General features: G+C 34.1%; 2 protein-coding genes across 12 annotated transcripts; both read left to right on the top strand.

Moving 5' to 3' along the window:
• Positions 1 to 513: 513 nt before the first annotated feature.
• On the top strand, positions 514 to 3637 carry LOC105126809 (heat stress transcription factor A-6b-like). 3 transcript variants are annotated; one of them, XR_842497.1, is made up of 3 exons: positions 514 to 1335; positions 1935 to 3002; positions 3105 to 3637. XR_842497.1 is itself a non-coding variant. In XM_011027799.1 (2 exons), the coding sequence occupies exons 1-2, from the start codon at positions 1024 to 1026 to the stop codon at positions 2700 to 2702; spliced, it is 1080 nt and encodes a 359-aa protein (XP_011026101.1). In that variant the 5' UTR covers positions 514 to 1023; the 3' UTR covers positions 2703 to 3637. The 3 variants fall into 3 exon arrangements, 2 of the variants coding, with proteins under 2 accessions (XP_011026101.1, XP_011026102.1); XM_011027799.1 differs by having other exon boundaries at positions 1935 to 3637; XM_011027800.1 differs by lacking the exon at positions 514 to 1335 and adding an exon at positions 1349 to 1823 and having other exon boundaries at positions 1935 to 3637.
• A 466-nt stretch (positions 3638 to 4103) lies between these two features.
• Positions 4104 to 14416, top strand: LOC105126808 (uncharacterized). Of its 9 annotated transcripts, none has more exons than XR_842492.1 (7): positions 4109 to 4398; positions 4754 to 4878; positions 10188 to 10951; positions 11055 to 11160; positions 13108 to 13208; positions 13660 to 13773; positions 14041 to 14416. XR_842492.1 is itself a non-coding variant. In XM_011027798.1 (4 exons), exons 1-4 carry the CDS (start codon positions 4301 to 4303, stop codon positions 13702 to 13704), a joined length of 366 nt encoding a protein of 121 aa, XP_011026100.1. In that variant the 5' UTR covers positions 4104 to 4300; the 3' UTR covers positions 13705 to 14005. The 9 variants fall into 9 exon arrangements, 2 of the variants coding, with proteins under 2 accessions (XP_011026100.1, XP_011026099.1); XR_842491.1 differs by lacking the exon at positions 14041 to 14416 and adding an exon at positions 13881 to 14005; XR_842495.1 differs by lacking the exon at positions 14041 to 14416 and having other exon boundaries at positions 4108 to 4398; positions 4726 to 4878; positions 13660 to 14005.
• Positions 14417 to 15969: the final 1553 nt, after the last annotated feature.

Raw genomic sequence — 15969 nt, 5'->3', positions numbered from 1 at the left:
GCCTTCAGTCCTCATCCATGGCAAGTTCCAGAAGTTTCCTAGAGGACCGCTTTCCCTCTTCCCCACCCCTTCCAAATGAAGAAAGCAGCTAGATTTTTTCCTATAAAAAAATAATATATCTGCACCCAATACCTCTAGATCTTTCCGAATAAGATTATGTTGTGATCCATGTTTTATTTTAATTATATATTTAAAAATATTTAGTTAATTAAAACACTTTACGGTTTTGCATTATTCCACCAAAAATATTTTTTTTTGAAAATACTGATTAATAAAAAAATTATAATTTATAACCTTTTTAATATTATTTTTTAAAATATCAACAACAACGGTTGTTTGAAAGCTGAAATTTTTTAAAATATTTTCTATTTAAAAATACACTAAACTGTTATTTTTTAAGATTTTTTTGACACGCATATGAAAAAAATTAAAAAAATTATAAATTAATATATTTTTTCAAATAAAAAATAATTCAAAAACGTAATCAAAAGCGAAAACATCAGCACTACCAAACAGTAACGAAGCCTCGTCTCCTCTATTTATCGCTTTAGATAACGCTCCATTTCTCATCTGTGTATAGGTGTCATAAGCTCACCAACTTGTAACGACATAAACGACCTTCCTTTCCCAAAACAAGGCAAATTTCATCACTCGAATATATCTTTAATGCTACTTTGCCCTGTTTCTTTCATCACAATTTCTCTTCTTTTCTCCCCATGACCTTGCTTTGAATTCTCTTTCTAGCTTGAAGGGAGTAGCCTCCTCTGTTTTTCTTGACCATATCTCTCTTTTTTGGAGCAAACCCATTTTTTGTATTACTTTCTTGAACTTTTTTCTTTGCCTTTTCCTTGCTAGCTTTCATTTTTCGACAAGATTTCTCTAAAATCCATCCATTCTGCACCAGGAGTTTCAATTTTGGCCGAGGCTAGTTTTATCAATAATCTTGAACCGACACTGGGGCAAGTAGTTTTTTTTTATCATCAAACTAAAATAAGAATTGAAGTAGTGAATCAAATTGCAATCATGAATCCATATCTAACAGTGAAGCAAGAGTACGCAGGATCAAGTTTATTGCCTCTGTCCAGCGGTGATGAGCCGCCAACAATGATGCTCCCACCACAGCCGATGGAAGGTTTACATGATACAGGACCACCGCCATTCCTGACCAAGACTTTTGACATGGTGGATGACCCAATGACCAATCACATAGTTTCTTGGAGCAGAGGAGGGTTTAGCTTTGTTGTTTGGGATCCTCATTCTTTCTCCTCAAATCTCCTTCCTAGATACTTCAAGCATAATAATTTCTCCAGCTTTGTCAGGCAGCTCAATACTTATGTAAGTGGTTTGATACCCAGCTAAAAAAAAATCAGTCTATTTTCCGAGTCCATTTTATCGAAAATAAGCAGATTTAACATTTATGTGGCATTTCTCTACATGGGTTCTTGATACTAAAAAAAAAATTAATTTTATGCCCAGAGAACAGTGTTAGTGAGAAGATTGCTCAGGAATATCACATGCTGTTCGTGTAACTTTACAGGATTTTTGCTTTTATTTATTTATTTTTGCGGAATGTTTATTGAAGCCATTTTCTAATTTAGGTGCAGCTGGTCTTCTTACTTATTTATTTATTTTCCTTTTCTTCAATATTCCTGTTGGGTGCGGGGCCTGAAATTATTTCTAATTGTTACAAAAACCGGAAAAAAAAACTCCGATTTCTGTTGCAGAGTTGGATTGCTCTACTCATGAAGTGCATGGATGTCTTAAAAGCGATCAGTATGCTTGGGACCAGTAATGGGACTGTCTGTCAAAGTGATATTCTGGAAGTAGTTTTTTTTTAGTCTGTGTTGAGATGTAATTTTGCAATTTATATTCTTGGTAGGAATTGATGATGGTTGATATTGGATTCTGACTGTGGAACTTTTCTTCTCCTACAGGGCTTTAGAAAGATTGATCCAGATAGATGGGAGTTTGCCAATGAAGGATTTCTGAGGGGTCAAAAGCAGCTTCTAAGGAATATAAAGAGAAGAAAGGCAGCTTCTCAGCCTCTTTCTCAACAGCAAGCTCCAGATGCCTGTGTTGAAGTTAGCCGTTTTGGATTAGATGGAGAAATCGATCTCTTGAAACGTGACAGGCAGGTTTTGATGATGGAATTAGCGAAGCTTAGACAGCAGCAACAGAAAGCTAGATCTTATATACAAGCTATGGAGCAAAGGCTACAATGGACAGAACAAAAGCAGCAGCAGATGATGCAATTCTTAGCTCGAGCAATGCAAAATCCTGCTTTTCTACTGCAGTTAGTCCAACTGAAAGGGAAAAGGAAAGAACTTGAGGAAGCAATGACTAAAAAGAGAAGAATTCCTGTTGATCAAAGACCTGGTCGAAGTGGTGGTGGTGAATCAAACCGTATTGATGAAAGTGCAAACCCCATCAAGGCAGAGGCTTTAGAGTATGGAGACTACGGATTTGAAGTGTCAGAGCTGGAGGCACTTGCATTGGAAATGCAAGGGTATGGCAGGACAAGGAGAGAGCAAGAGGATGGAGTAGAGGTGCTAGAGCCACTAGAAAGCGGAGATAGAGAACTTGACGAGGGATTTTGGGAAGAACTGTTAAATGAGAGTGCTGGAGGAGGTGATGATGAGGATGTGAATACATTAGCTGAGCGCTTGGGTTATTTGCGTTCAAGTCCTAAGTACAGAAATTGAACAATTTTCCGCATTGCTAACCACCACCACCACCACTTAATTCCCCCAATGATCATTTCATTGCGGTAGCAGGTTTCCATGGTCATATTGTTAGTTGATAGTCTTTTTTGCTGCAATGGGTCCTTTCAAAAGTCATTAGGCTATAATCTTCACCTGCGTCTCTTTCTGGTGTTTCTAACCCTTGTGTTTTGTCAATTCCTCCGTTTTGCACATCTTGTCTTCTTGTTTTTCTCCATCTTGGTTAGGTTGCAGCAGTGCTTGGACAGAGTCTGGTAGTCCTTATCATGATTTGTCTCAAAGGTTACTAGATTTTATTTTCACTCTCAACCGCTTTTTGACTTGTGCATTTAATTCATTAGTTAACAGCAGCTTGTAATTTTCCTTGGCCTCAAATAAATGTAGACTGGTGAGATGCTGTTGAATGGACAAGGGGTGGCTGCAAGTTGCAAGAAGCCACAACTAGTTGCTTTTGGATTCAGACAACCGACTACGTAGTTAACTGCGTCGGCTTGATTTTTTCTTTTTCTTGATCTGTCTCTTCTTTAATGCAAGGGAAAGGGAGATTTGGTCGGTGATGAAATTCTTGAAGTTGCTTCTGTACCATATGTGGATTTTTTTCATGGCTCTGCAATTTGGCTCTTGATTTTTCATCTTCATTGCCCGCGGGGCTCCAAAGGTCGAAGATGCATCGCATTGATTTCGTGACCAATAACCAACAAATGCGCTAATGGTGACATTTTGTGGCGGATCGTGGTGCTGTCCTCGAAATGGTGATGAAGAGCAGTCGCTTTCGGAAAACCAAAACGATCGATCTTCATGGGCAGCTGCCCTCCTGTACGATGAGCTCTTAATGTATCTGACTTGTCGTTGCATGAACCATGTGAACTTTGCCTAAAAACACGAAATTGAAGGAAGGAAAAGGACTGCTTAAAATATCCATGATCCTCTATTCCTCTTGACTGGACTTTCCAAGTAATGCAGTATGAATGAGTGTTTCATTACTGAGGAAAAAGGAATTAAAAAGAACTTAAAAGGGGTTGGGAAGAAATCAATATATCTCGTGAAAAGCCTCGTGTGTGGTTTGAAAGTTCAAGTCCATGGGGGTAGTAACGTCCGAATCGGAGACGGAGCGGGGATTAAATCAACGCTGGAATTATTTATCAATAGTATTATTTTTTAAAATTTATTTTTGATATAAATATATTAAAATAATATAAAAAATAAAAAATTAATTTAATATAAAATAAAATAAAAAATAAAATCATTTTTTTCCAAAAGAACTTTAAAATGCTCAGACAATCAAATGTGTTTTGCGAGGTGCACCTCTTTTAATATTTTATTAATTAATTCATGTTTTGTTAATAATTTATAAGCGAGCAATCGCGAGGGAAAAAAAAAAAAACTTTATCAACTTGCAAATAATTGTTTTTTTTTAAAAAAAAACTTAGCGCAAATAAGAGCACCTTCCGAAAGCTATTATGAATAGACCCGGCTACTGTTTGTGGGCTGGGCTAATAATAGGGTAGGTTCCAGGGAGTCGGAGTTTAGGTCTGTATTTGAAAGTGCTCCAGTCTAGTCCAGTCCAGTTAAAAATACTGATGCGCTTCTCTACTCCGCCCATACACGGAGGCAGCAGAAATTTCAATTTTCTGCAGAACTGGCTGATACAACCAAGATTTCATAAATTGCAACAACGGTAAGAATTCTATTCTTTTACCTGACTAGCATGATTGATTAATCTTTGATCACCCATTGTTAATTACTTGATCATTGTTTGGGATTATTCTCCTTTACTGGTTAGGTTTATCGTGGTTGTGTTGCTGTAATCTTTAGGAAATGGGAGATTTTTCGAAGCATTTATAGGCAGTTAAACGGATGTTTTCTTCAAAATTTATAATATTATTGTGAGAAATGTGAAAATGGGAGGTGCAAATTATCCACACTGGAAATGCTGAAACATTATCTTAATTTATGGATTGATTGTTTAGCTTATGACATGCTTCACTATCACATATTTGTTCAGATCGTGACAATATGATGTTTACTTCTAGAAAAGCAGACAAAGAGTGTCTTTGTCTATGTCCTGGTGGTATGTGAGGTGTACACCGAAGAAATTCCATCGAAAGCATGAATCCTTTGTTGGAGGACCTCCAAGAGGACGCTTTGCGGTGAAAGGGTAATATATTCTTTTTCCATTGCAATCATTGAGTGCTGTCTTGAAGTGAGAAAATCCCTTTTTTATTCTTTGACAAGGGAGGAGCACACCTGTCTCAAAAAGTAATATAGAGATAAAATGGATGTCAATTTTGATATCTAGTTGGTCATCCTGTGATAAAATAGCAAGCAGAAATTACTTATCATTTACATGGAAAAAGTTTGAAAAACTCTCATGACTGTGTGCTATCACCTTTTATATTTTTGTCTAGGTGTGCAACGTAAAGATAGGTCTTGAATTTAATAAAATGATCCTCCTCTAATCAGTAAGATGGGTCTTGGTATTGGTTGATTGTGTTACATTTTTCGTGTTTGTTGAGTTTGCAAAATTTTTGTGTTGTGGGTGACATTATAATGAATACTAAGTATCAGAAGCAAGAATACTTCGGTTCTCTTTTTTTATGATAAGGCATCAACATAAAGAAGTAGTTGTTAGGGAAGAAGTGACAAATTGAACCCCTCCATCTTCTGTTGTCTAAACCAGCATAAGAATTAGCTTAAGAAGTAGAAACGATGAAATTGAATGACTTGTTAAAAATATAAGTTTCATAACGTAGACTGTCAAAGTCACTATACAGTAAAAAACACTACTTTTTAACTATCATGTTTTCTTATAAACGCATGGTGGCACACTTGCACTGATATACACCAACAAACAACATTACACGAACTATGTTGATATAAAAATTAAAAAACTCACAGTAAAATTGATTCTTTTCAAGAAAACTAAAATCAAGTTTAAAATTAAGCTTAATATAATTATAATCTATACCAAAATACCAAAACTATAAGTAATTGAACTCCTACCCTACAAGTAAAGAGAATTGCGAACAAGTATGAAGACGCCATGAAACTTGATTTATTCTTCGATAAGTCAGAGTAATTTAATGCAGTGTTGTCAAGAGGCACTTGCAGGCACTTCGAGGGAGGCAAGGTGAGGTGAGGCCACAACTCCTTTATTAGCCTTAGACAATGAATTTCAATGAAGCACTATTTCGGCGAGTATCTTATAAGTTGGCGCCAGATGTTAAAACGAGCGCCTGATTGAATTACTTTCTTTTTTGTTGGATTTTTCTTCTTCTTTTTTTTTAAACTGATTTATGTTTTGACCTATTTATTTGTATTTTTAATTTACCAAAAGAAACAACTTGGGGATATTTTTTTAAATATCGAATATTAAGGTAAAAAAATTCATCAAAGTGGAAGACATATTAAAGAAAGATACTCGGAGAGAAAAATCAACCTTACTTTGCGTCAAATAGAGTTAGAGAACAACAATACAAGTAAAGAACATGAGAGCATGGATGATGATGTTTTTGAAGATTAATGAATAATGATGATGATATTTAAGTTTATTTTTTTAATCTACTGTCTACTTACTACTTTATATTATTTTGTTTTCAGTCTTAAAAATATTTTATGTTTTCTTTTGATTTTCTAATGATTTAATCTTAACTGGGAAGATATATTTTAGATTTATATAATAAAATATATCTATGCATATTTCCTTGGTTTATTTAGAAGAGCACCTAGGCGTGCACCTAGCTCCTTGGGCATTTTATAGGCTTGGTATCTCTTAGGACCTTTTGCCTATGACAACACTGGTTCAATAAAGAACAATAAAATATTAGCAAAACCTCACACATAATATAATAATTGTTGAAATTAAAGTTTGTTTCTCTAAAAATAAACCTAAATATAAGTTAAATAACCATATTTATAATATGGTAAATATGGTAAAAACATCCTAAAGAATGATGAAAAAACAATAAAAGAATTCTAAATAAAATAGAAAAAATAATTTTAAATCAAATTGGAAACTAATATAAATCCCACTCGGTAGCTTTTAAATCTTATCATAAGGCCTTCACGATTTTGATCACAATGAAATTTAACCCTATATAAAACAACACCTTTAGAATTACTTAGAATAGTTTCACTTTAATCCAATGGTTGAATAGGAAAACATATTTGCCAGCATAAAATGATGTATAAGAAAATGTAAACCCAAAATCACCTTTATTGTTCTTGAATGATAGAGAAACTTTGCCAACTACAAAATCCCAAAAAAAAAAAAAAGGATACACAAGTTGCTGACTTGGAAATCCGTGCCAAAATAATTTCAACTGCTGTCACTTATATTGTTCTTGTAGAAAATGAATCATTGTTAAATAAGAAGTCCACAAATCATAAGAAAATAAATTGCAAAACTCGTACAACTTTTGGCTTGTATCGCGATGCTTTTTTGAATTTCGATTGATCTGAAACTTTTAAGCTAACATAAAATAAAACATCTAGAAACTTCTGGTAAAATTTCAGTACGATCCAGTTAGAATAACACTTCATATTATGAAATATTAAGCTAGAAAACGAATCAGATTGTCCAACCCTTACATGGATTGTATCATTCCTCCTCTTTTCAAAAGGACTTGTCCTCGAATCACCAATAGAAACTATGGTAAAATCTAGAGCAACAGTAGCACCCACTTCATTAGCTTTTGGTTTAAGCATTTAGAGCTCTTTTTTTGTCAATTTTTGCCTCCAGTGACACTGTACAAATATAACAGGTTCTCTCTTGTTTTGCATCCTTTCAACAAGCAAATTCTTTTTTTCGTTTGTATCTTATCGATGTTGATTTAAAGCTTCGTTATAATCAATTAGTTTTCTTGTTTCTGCAAATAACTCTGTAATTTCCTTGCACTCATTTACTAAGTTCATAGAAGCTCTTTCGCCATCAATCTTTGGAGTTTGGAACCTTAGTTTCTCATGCTTTCTAACATTAATAACCCTTTAAGATTATCCCTTTTGCAATTTAGCATCTCTTTTATTTTCTATTCAAACCACTCATCAAATCTCATATTCATCATTTGAATTTGCTTCATGGCGTGTAACATAAAAGCTTGATTTTCTCTCTTTGAGCGGGGATGTAGCACATTTGAAAGACATTATTAAGATCTAAAAATCACGTTAGTGGTAAGAAAATATATCCCCACATACTTCCTCACTTATTTACACTCAATAGATGTCATTATTCTCGTGTTTCACATAAATTTTCAGCTTTTCATTATAATATACTCACCTTTCATCTTTTACTGCTCAATCTCAAAAATTTCAATTATTAAGGTACCAATTCACAACAAATCAGAAAAATTAATCACTTAATAGCACAATCCAAAATAATATAAAGACTTAAGAAGTAATAAAAACTGAAGATTATCAATACAAATCTACGAATACGAAATTGTGAATAACAAAATGAATTTGAGCAAAATATGAACAATACAAAGACATGAAAACAAATTATGAAAATAAAAGGATTAACGAAATAAGACTCGAATAACCCAACTAGGTATATATATATATATATGGTAGCCGAAACGAAAAAAAATGATGCAAAAACTACATGTTATTATTTATTTATTTTGAAAACTTTAAATTTTAAGAAAACCCAACCAAGTAAATCTAAAATATCACAAATCAAGATTTATCTCTAAAAAACCTTAAGAATCAAGATTTCTTCTTCTTTTTAATATTTAAAGCAAAAGTGACCGAATTCTATGTTTTTTGAATCAAGATTTGTGGCAAACTCTAATTCGGTTTTTTTTTTGTGATTTTTTTTTGTTTATTTTTATAAGACTTTATTTAATCAAGATCCTAAATAATATCTTTTTTTTTAACTGATGTCAAGAATAGGTTTTAGGGAAGATAAAGAATTTGACAATAATGGAGCATACGAAAACTTGAAGATAAGAGGAATATAACTTGATTTAAAGTCTTGTTATGATACCAACTGATATGAACCCTGTGAATATAAAGATCTGCAAATTCATAGTTAAATCGACTCTTTCTAAGAAAACTAAGATCAAGTTTGGAATCGAGTTTGACACAATGATAACATATACTGAGACACTAAAACTATAAATAATCAAATCCTCACCTAATGATTATAAAGAATCATGAACGAGAAGTATTAAAGACATCACGAAACTTGGTTAAGTTTTCGATAAATCAGAGTAGTTTAATAAAGAACCAAAAAGTATGAGGAAAAACTCCTACACTAATAATTATTGAAATTGAAGTCTATCCCAAAAAAAAATATAAATAACCTTTTTTACAATTGGTAAAAAAAAAATCCTAAGTAATATTGGAAAAATAATAAAATAATTCTAAATAAAATAAAAGAATAATCCTAAATCAACTAGGAAACGAATATAAATCCCTCACAATAGCTTTTGAATCTTATTGCAAGGCCTTCATGATATTCAATCACTATGAAATTTTAACCCTATATAAATAAGGTCTTTAGAATTATCTGAAAAAATTTTAGCTTGATCCAACAGTTAATAAAAAAATATATTTGTCAATGTAAAACTGTATATTAAAAAATATAAGCTCAAAATCACCTCTAATATCTTTGAATGATGAAGAAACTTTGCAATAAGAAAATCTACAAAATAAAAGGATACACAAGTTGCTGACATGAAAACCCTTTAAAAAATAATTTTAATTGTTGTCATCTATATTGTTTTTGTAGAAAATAAATCCTTGTTAAATAAAAAGTCCACAAATAATAAGGAAACAAATAGCAAAATCTGTACAACAATTTTTGGTCTTTATCATGATATATTTTTTTAATTTTGGTTGAATAGAAATTTTAAATCAATATAAAACAAGATCTCTAGAAACTTTTGGTAAAATTTTAGCTTTATCCATTTGTCGAATTGAGAGTTATATTTGATAGAGTAAAATTGCAAATTATAAAATATTAAATCAAAAACTGAATCTGATTGTGTGAATTGTATCAAAACATTACATATTTAGCTTCCATGTCCAGAATAATAATGTATTTTGATGTATACTCAAAGAAATGATGTATATAAAAATTTAATACCCTGCTTAGTATATAAAAATTTATGGGACAAGTGGACTTCAAAGTCATTAAAATTAGGAGCAAGATGACTCATGAAGTAACTATTTATTGTTAGGAACTAATCTTGCAGAAAGATTTTCGTTGCCTGACATGGACACATCACCAACTAGGAGAGCCAATAAAACAGTCTAGGGAAATAACACCAGTTGGCATTCCCAGCACGTATTAGGCTGTCCAAATTGATGGCTACTAACCCTAGGTTGAATCATATCATTTTTGTCCCGACTGGCTAGCTTTCTTGTTAGTTGCTGGACTCTTTCTATCATGCATGCGCGTGCATACACACGTTTGTGTTCGCATATGTAAATTTGCAATTTCCTCTTGGAAATGCTTTGTTGCAGCGTCTCATATGGACAAGTCTTTTACTCACCATCAACAAAGACCGTGTCAATTAATGAGTACCTCAGCAGTAGAGCCAGTGACACCATTAAGGACAAGATAAGAAGATCGCTTGAGATGTTTTAATCATACTTAAAGTTGACCAACGGATGCACTGGTGGAGAAGAGTCATCAAATTGAGAAATTTGAGGCAGTGGGAGGAGATAATTAAAATTATGGAGGGTGCAGTGATAGCAATATTATCACATTAACTTGCAGAAAGTCTATCCCTTGACAGAATCCATTGGAGGAGGCAGAGTTATGTAGTCAACTCCAACTAGTTTGGACTGAGACTTGATTTATTTAAATTTTCCAGAGTACATGCACAAAAACTTGCATACTATCTACATGCCCCTGGAATTTGATTCATGTTCCTTTTAGAATCTTAACTTTATTTAAATTGGTCACCTGTATTTGTGAGTTGCATAGGCAAATAATGGTGCTTGCTCCATGGAAAAAGTTGCATAGGCAAATTGATCACCTGTATTAGATTAAATGAAACTTTTTTTATATTATTGTAACAACCGGTGTTGGTTAGGTTTTGTTACACTATGAGAGAAAAAATAGTCTCAAATGCTGCCCTCACCGGTTTGATAATGAATCCAGAAATGTCCAAAGATGCAAAAGGTTGATCTAAACTTGAGAGCTTTTATATCTAAGCTTGAGCGTTATGATATGATGGAATGTGAAAACAAGTCGTTATGCATCCATGTTCACTTAACAGCAGGCAAGTCCAATCATAAAGCCTTTGGTTTAAGACTTATATTTCTTTATTTATCTGGTCTCCAGATTGCCTGACTCTGTTTTTTCTTGTTCTGTTGGACTAGCAGAAATTTTGAGGTTTTTACCAGTCTATTTTGGACCTCTTGTAAGCATATACCTGAATTGGAAGATGATACAACATTTCCTCCCCTCCAACTATGCCGAGAGGACTTGGTAAGTTATAGTCCGAAAATTAGTCATGTTGCTTAAATATTACAAGTTCTACTTGCCATATTGCTTGTTGCATAGGCGAGAGATGTCTTTTTTATGGTAGGTGCTCCATGTGCTTCAATTACAAGGGGGTGTGACATATGACCTTTATGTGAGTCGCTGCCATGATCAATAAACCTTAGATTCAAGAAATTTCTACGCTATTTAGACCAACTCTACTCTCAACAGTATAGCGTCTCTAAAAGTTTAAATGTGGCTCTAAATCAGTTTTCGGGAAAAAAAAGAGAAGGATTTCCTAGTTCTGCCATATGCCTAAATGTAAACCACCACAAGTGATCGTCATCTGCAGGCGTCTCACTGATTAGACGTGTTCCAAGCACAACAGCCTATTTTCTAACATAATTGTTGGCTTCATAAATTAAAGGTGAAGCTTTAATGATTGTAATTTTATCGATAGGACGGGGTTGTTGGTTGTGTTGCGCTTGTCATGTATCTTGAGCTCAGAATCTTAGGGGTTGACATACGGTGGACAAAATGTAGCAGATGCTTTAAAAGGATAATTTGGTCCATTTCTCAGGATGAGACATCAACATATCCGAAAGAAGTTGTTAGCGGAGAACTTTGTTAAGCTGTACATTCTTCAATTCAATTAATTGGTCTAATGATCAAGGCTTGAGAAATTTGAAATGATTTCGGGCCCGGATAGGTTCAAATTTCAAAGTATAATCAATCAAACATGGGATGCATAAATAGAACTCCATATTCTGTCTGATTATTATGATTTACAGGACACACCTGGATATCCATACTAATTGAATCAATATCTTAATGAAATTTCACTATCCTAACAGAAATGTATGTTTGGGTACTTATTTTCATAATATATTTCTTAGGGTAGCCTATCAAAAATATATTTCATACTCTTAACAATTTCCTTAACGATTCTAGTTTTTGGCCGGAAAAAATTAGAACATTATTTCATAGAAATATAAGAATTTTGCTGCACTACGAATATGTGGAATGTCAAGTAACTTAAGTGATCTAGCATGAGATACCCAGCTAAGTGACTGTTTCGTATTTGGAGTTACTACTAAAAAGACGGGATTTGAAGAGGATATTGCCCAATATGGAGTCCTGGACTCATATGTAATAGAAGAGTGGACTAAAGCACTTGGCAAGCAAAGTATATGTATCGCAATTATTAGACACTGCACAGGCCTAGGCCAATCATCTCACCTTTTCCACATCTGGCTGATTATATTGTGAGTTGTCTTCCTCCACTTGTATGTCACACGCATAAATCTTTGATGAAAGCTTTGGTCTGGCAAGTTGCAACCATCTCATGGATGCAAGTTGGAAAACTTGAGAGCAGTCCTTCATCGAAAGACTTCAAATTTATCTTCCTAAAATGCTAGGAGGATTTGCCTTCAAATTCTACCCTTTTGGACCCTTTTCAATGAGACCGTGTCTGATTAATGATCTTATTTTTTATTCGTAGTCCATCTCCCAAATAGGGGCTTGGTTTGGTTTCTATTGGTGAGTTCAGTGCATGGGGAGACTGCATAGCAATTAACAGTTTTGCTGCATTGAAAGCATTCATTGGATTTTGTGTCTGATTTAAATGGACAAAGGTTTTGAACTTTTAGATGACATTTTAGGAAGCAATGTTCATTTAGATTTCTCTGTTGTCTTGTGACAAATTAGATAGTTTCAAGTTTGTCCTCACTGATTTAATGCAGAAGCATCCAAAGAATCTAAAATTGCTATGCTTTTATCTTTGCTATAGCATTTGATGTTATTGCGTGATCACAATATGCTATCCCCCTAATCAACTTGTTGGCTGGCCAATACTTGGCTTAAAAGCTTTAATTAAAGAACACAAGTCTCATCCTTTACTTGAGTCTCCGAGTTTGGCTGATTTTGTTTCTTATGGTTATGTTTTAAACGCAGAATTCTGAATACGTTTCCAGTCTGCTTGGAACTTCCAAAGCATATACCTGAAAGGAAGATGATTCAGCGTCCCCTTGCACCAACTTCGGTGAGAGAACTTGGTGAGTTGTAGGAAAAGCTGCTGCTTTTCCTTACAGATCGTGTTTGTTAGTAACACCAAAGTTGTTCCATAATGTGCTTCAATCCCTAGGGTGTGGTGCCACAAAATTTTTTATCAGGCCAGCCACCATAATCAATCAAAATTGTACATCCAATAAATGCATCCTATCATCTTACTGGTTTTTTTAGCTGCAACCCTATAGTCTTGTGTGCATTTTAGGTGTGCCTTAGAGGACTGAACAGGTCAAGAGGAGTTAACGAGAGTGTAACTCCCTCTTGTATCCCCTATCCAATGTGTTTTTGTATGTCTCATCTGTCATCACTTCTCATCCTCTTGCAAGCTTGTTCGGCATCCTTTTATGATTTATCGTTGCTTGTCTTCATCTGATTCCCATGAAAAATGGATAAAGAATGACATTTTGTGTGGTCCAGTGGTAATTAATTAACTTTCAGGATCAGACACGGAAAATATTCTGGGCCAGAAACAGGAACTTTTAATTCTTCAAGAATTCTGTCGGCAGGTAGGAAGTACCAATATCAACCCGAGTGTGGTCTCTTCTTGAAGAGGTAATATTTTATAGGCCATTGCCCTGTAGAACTTTGTAAATACTAACGTTGAATCTTTTTTTTCTTCCCTGGATGGTTATGAAATATCCACTTGATCAAACTGTTAGGTAAATAGTGGTCGAAGCAGCTGCTTTTGTGCATGTTGATAATGCTATTTTCATGCGCTCGCATAAAAAATTCAGAATGATGAAATTCTGAGTCTTGCTTTTATGGACTCCTGTTTAGTTGAAAATTAGATAACATGACAAGGAAGGGTTCTAACCACAGCAATTTCCATGAAATTCCTTAGCACTGGAAGAGTTTAGAGAAAAAATACTGCCTGCAATTTTAGTCGTGAATTTGGACATCCTATGCTGACTCTCAATTCAGTATTTTCAAGCCGACTTAAAATAGCAAAGAATACCAACCGAGTGAGGAGACAAGTAGCCGAAAAGAGCCAAAAATGCCAAATCATTAGGATACCATTCTCTGGTTTCGAGGTCCCACTTTTGAGCATCTCCTCATTTTTCTCATCCGTGACCTGCAAGAATTAATATAACTCAGTCAAACCAAATAGCGTGTGAGACATCAATTATGATTGAATTTTACTATTTGTTTTTTTTTAATTCGTATATAAGTATATGATCCACTTGTATTTTTTTAATTTATATATAAGTATATGATCGCTAGGACTCATATGCAAGTATGGATTCATATATAAAGTATATGATCGCTCGGATCTTGGGTTAATAGGTTTTCTCCTGTAATTTAACTTTTAAAAATAATCATTTAATTAGATTACATCTAGAAGCATATCCACCTATGAAAAAAAAAAGAAGTCATAGTAAATAATTCAGATTTTTTGTGGTCTGTGCCTTCTTATTGCTGCATTGACCCAGAATTGAGGAGGAAATCTTTAGAATCATGGATCATAGACCCACTACTCTGTTCCAAGTAAAAAATCTTTGATGTCTACTCTCTGATCAGCTCAAGAACTTGGAAATTGTTTTCCTACTGAGTAGTAATAATAATAAAAGTCCAAAACATGGAAAATCGAATTAATAATACTTCTAAGAGCCTATCCAAAGTTGAAAAATCATGATTTTTTCTGTTTGTGCTAGTAAATTTCCCTTCTTGAGTGCATAAAATGACACGGCATCGTGATCCTCTTCTCTCGTGGAGATGAGTTTCTAATTTTGATGACAGGGCTTTGATTTTTCTTGTTAACACTTAAGTCTCATGCCTATGATGTAAACTTTAGTTTTAGTCAGAATGTTTAATTTTGAAGTCACTGTAAAGCTTCTTTCTTCTTCTTTTTTACCAGCTAGAGGCTGAATATATTCTGAATTACATAATAGAGACGGTTCTCTTCTGATTTTGATTTCAAGATTTTCCCTTTTTTTCTTAGTTTGAACCTCTGAACCAAAATCTCAAAATTTTAAGGAATGGAAGACACCAAAAAGCGAACACCTTGTCAATCGCCATGAGATCAATATATAACTATCATTTCAAAGTTAATTGTAGTCGGACACAAGGACGATTCATGAAAATTGAATTTTTAAAATAAAAAAATATTATTTTAATATGCTAATGTTTTTAAATAAAAATTATTTTTTAAAAAATAAATATTAATAAACGATAACAAGCACCAGTACAATCCTACCAGACAGGTTTTTTTTTTTTTTTGGAAGAGAGTAGAAAATTAAAAGGATTTTGCCGACTTGAGAGAGGTACAGGACCCGCTGATGATGATCTGACAGTGTCTTGGAAGCACGTGAGTCGACACGTGTATCGAGGCCGAGATTGGGTCCAAGCTAAAACTCTCGTGACTTAATACCTTTCTCGTGAGGTCATCATGTGTTCTTCGAGTGGGGTCTCCTCCGGCCACATTGTACTCTTTCTTGGTCCCTCCCTGTTGCTCTTAGCTTGGGCCGTCTATGGGTTTTAGTCCTCAGAATATCATAAAGCCCAATGAATCTGAAAGTCCTGCACGCACAAACACACACCCCACACACACACACACATGGTGGTGCCAGCTTTCGAAGACGAGTTAATAACCCTTGAATTTGCAGCGGCAAGTTAATCACCATTGAAAACTATGTTTACTTGGAAAATACTTAGCAATGGCCCAAAAATAAACAACTCTTTTTTTTGAAATTGTAAGATTTTTTTTTTCATTTTCGAATTTTCGGAATTGTGGGGGGGGGGGGGGGGGGG

Source organism: Populus euphratica, unplaced genomic scaffold, assembly GCF_000495115.2.
Source record: "Populus euphratica unplaced genomic scaffold, PopEup_1.0 scaffold30.1, whole genome shotgun sequence".
Taxonomy (NCBI): domain Eukaryota; kingdom Viridiplantae; phylum Streptophyta; class Magnoliopsida; order Malpighiales; family Salicaceae; genus Populus; species Populus euphratica.
This window is presented reverse-complemented; position numbering and strand designations above follow the sequence as displayed.

Bases quoted from the DNA above. Each gene is read 5' to 3' on its own strand.
- LOC105126808 (XM_011027797.1), top strand. From the start codon at position 4,301: ATGCGCTTCTCTACTCCGCCCATACACGGAGGCAGCAGAAATTTCAAT. The intron at 4,399-4,761 runs GTAAGAATTCTA...CTAGAAAAGCAG, and splicing joins TTTCATAAATTGCAACAACG to ACAAAGAGTGTCTTTGTCTA. The intron at 4,879-11,054 runs GTAATATATTCT...TTGGACTAGCAG, and splicing joins GGACGCTTTGCGGTGAAAGG to AAATTTTGAGGTTTTTACCA.
- LOC105126809 (XM_011027799.1), top strand. From the start codon at position 1,024: ATGAATCCATATCTAACAGTGAAGCAAGAGTACGCAGGATCAAGTTTA. The intron at 1,336-1,934 runs GTAAGTGGTTTG...CTTCTCCTACAG, and splicing joins TCAGGCAGCTCAATACTTAT to GGCTTTAGAAAGATTGATCC.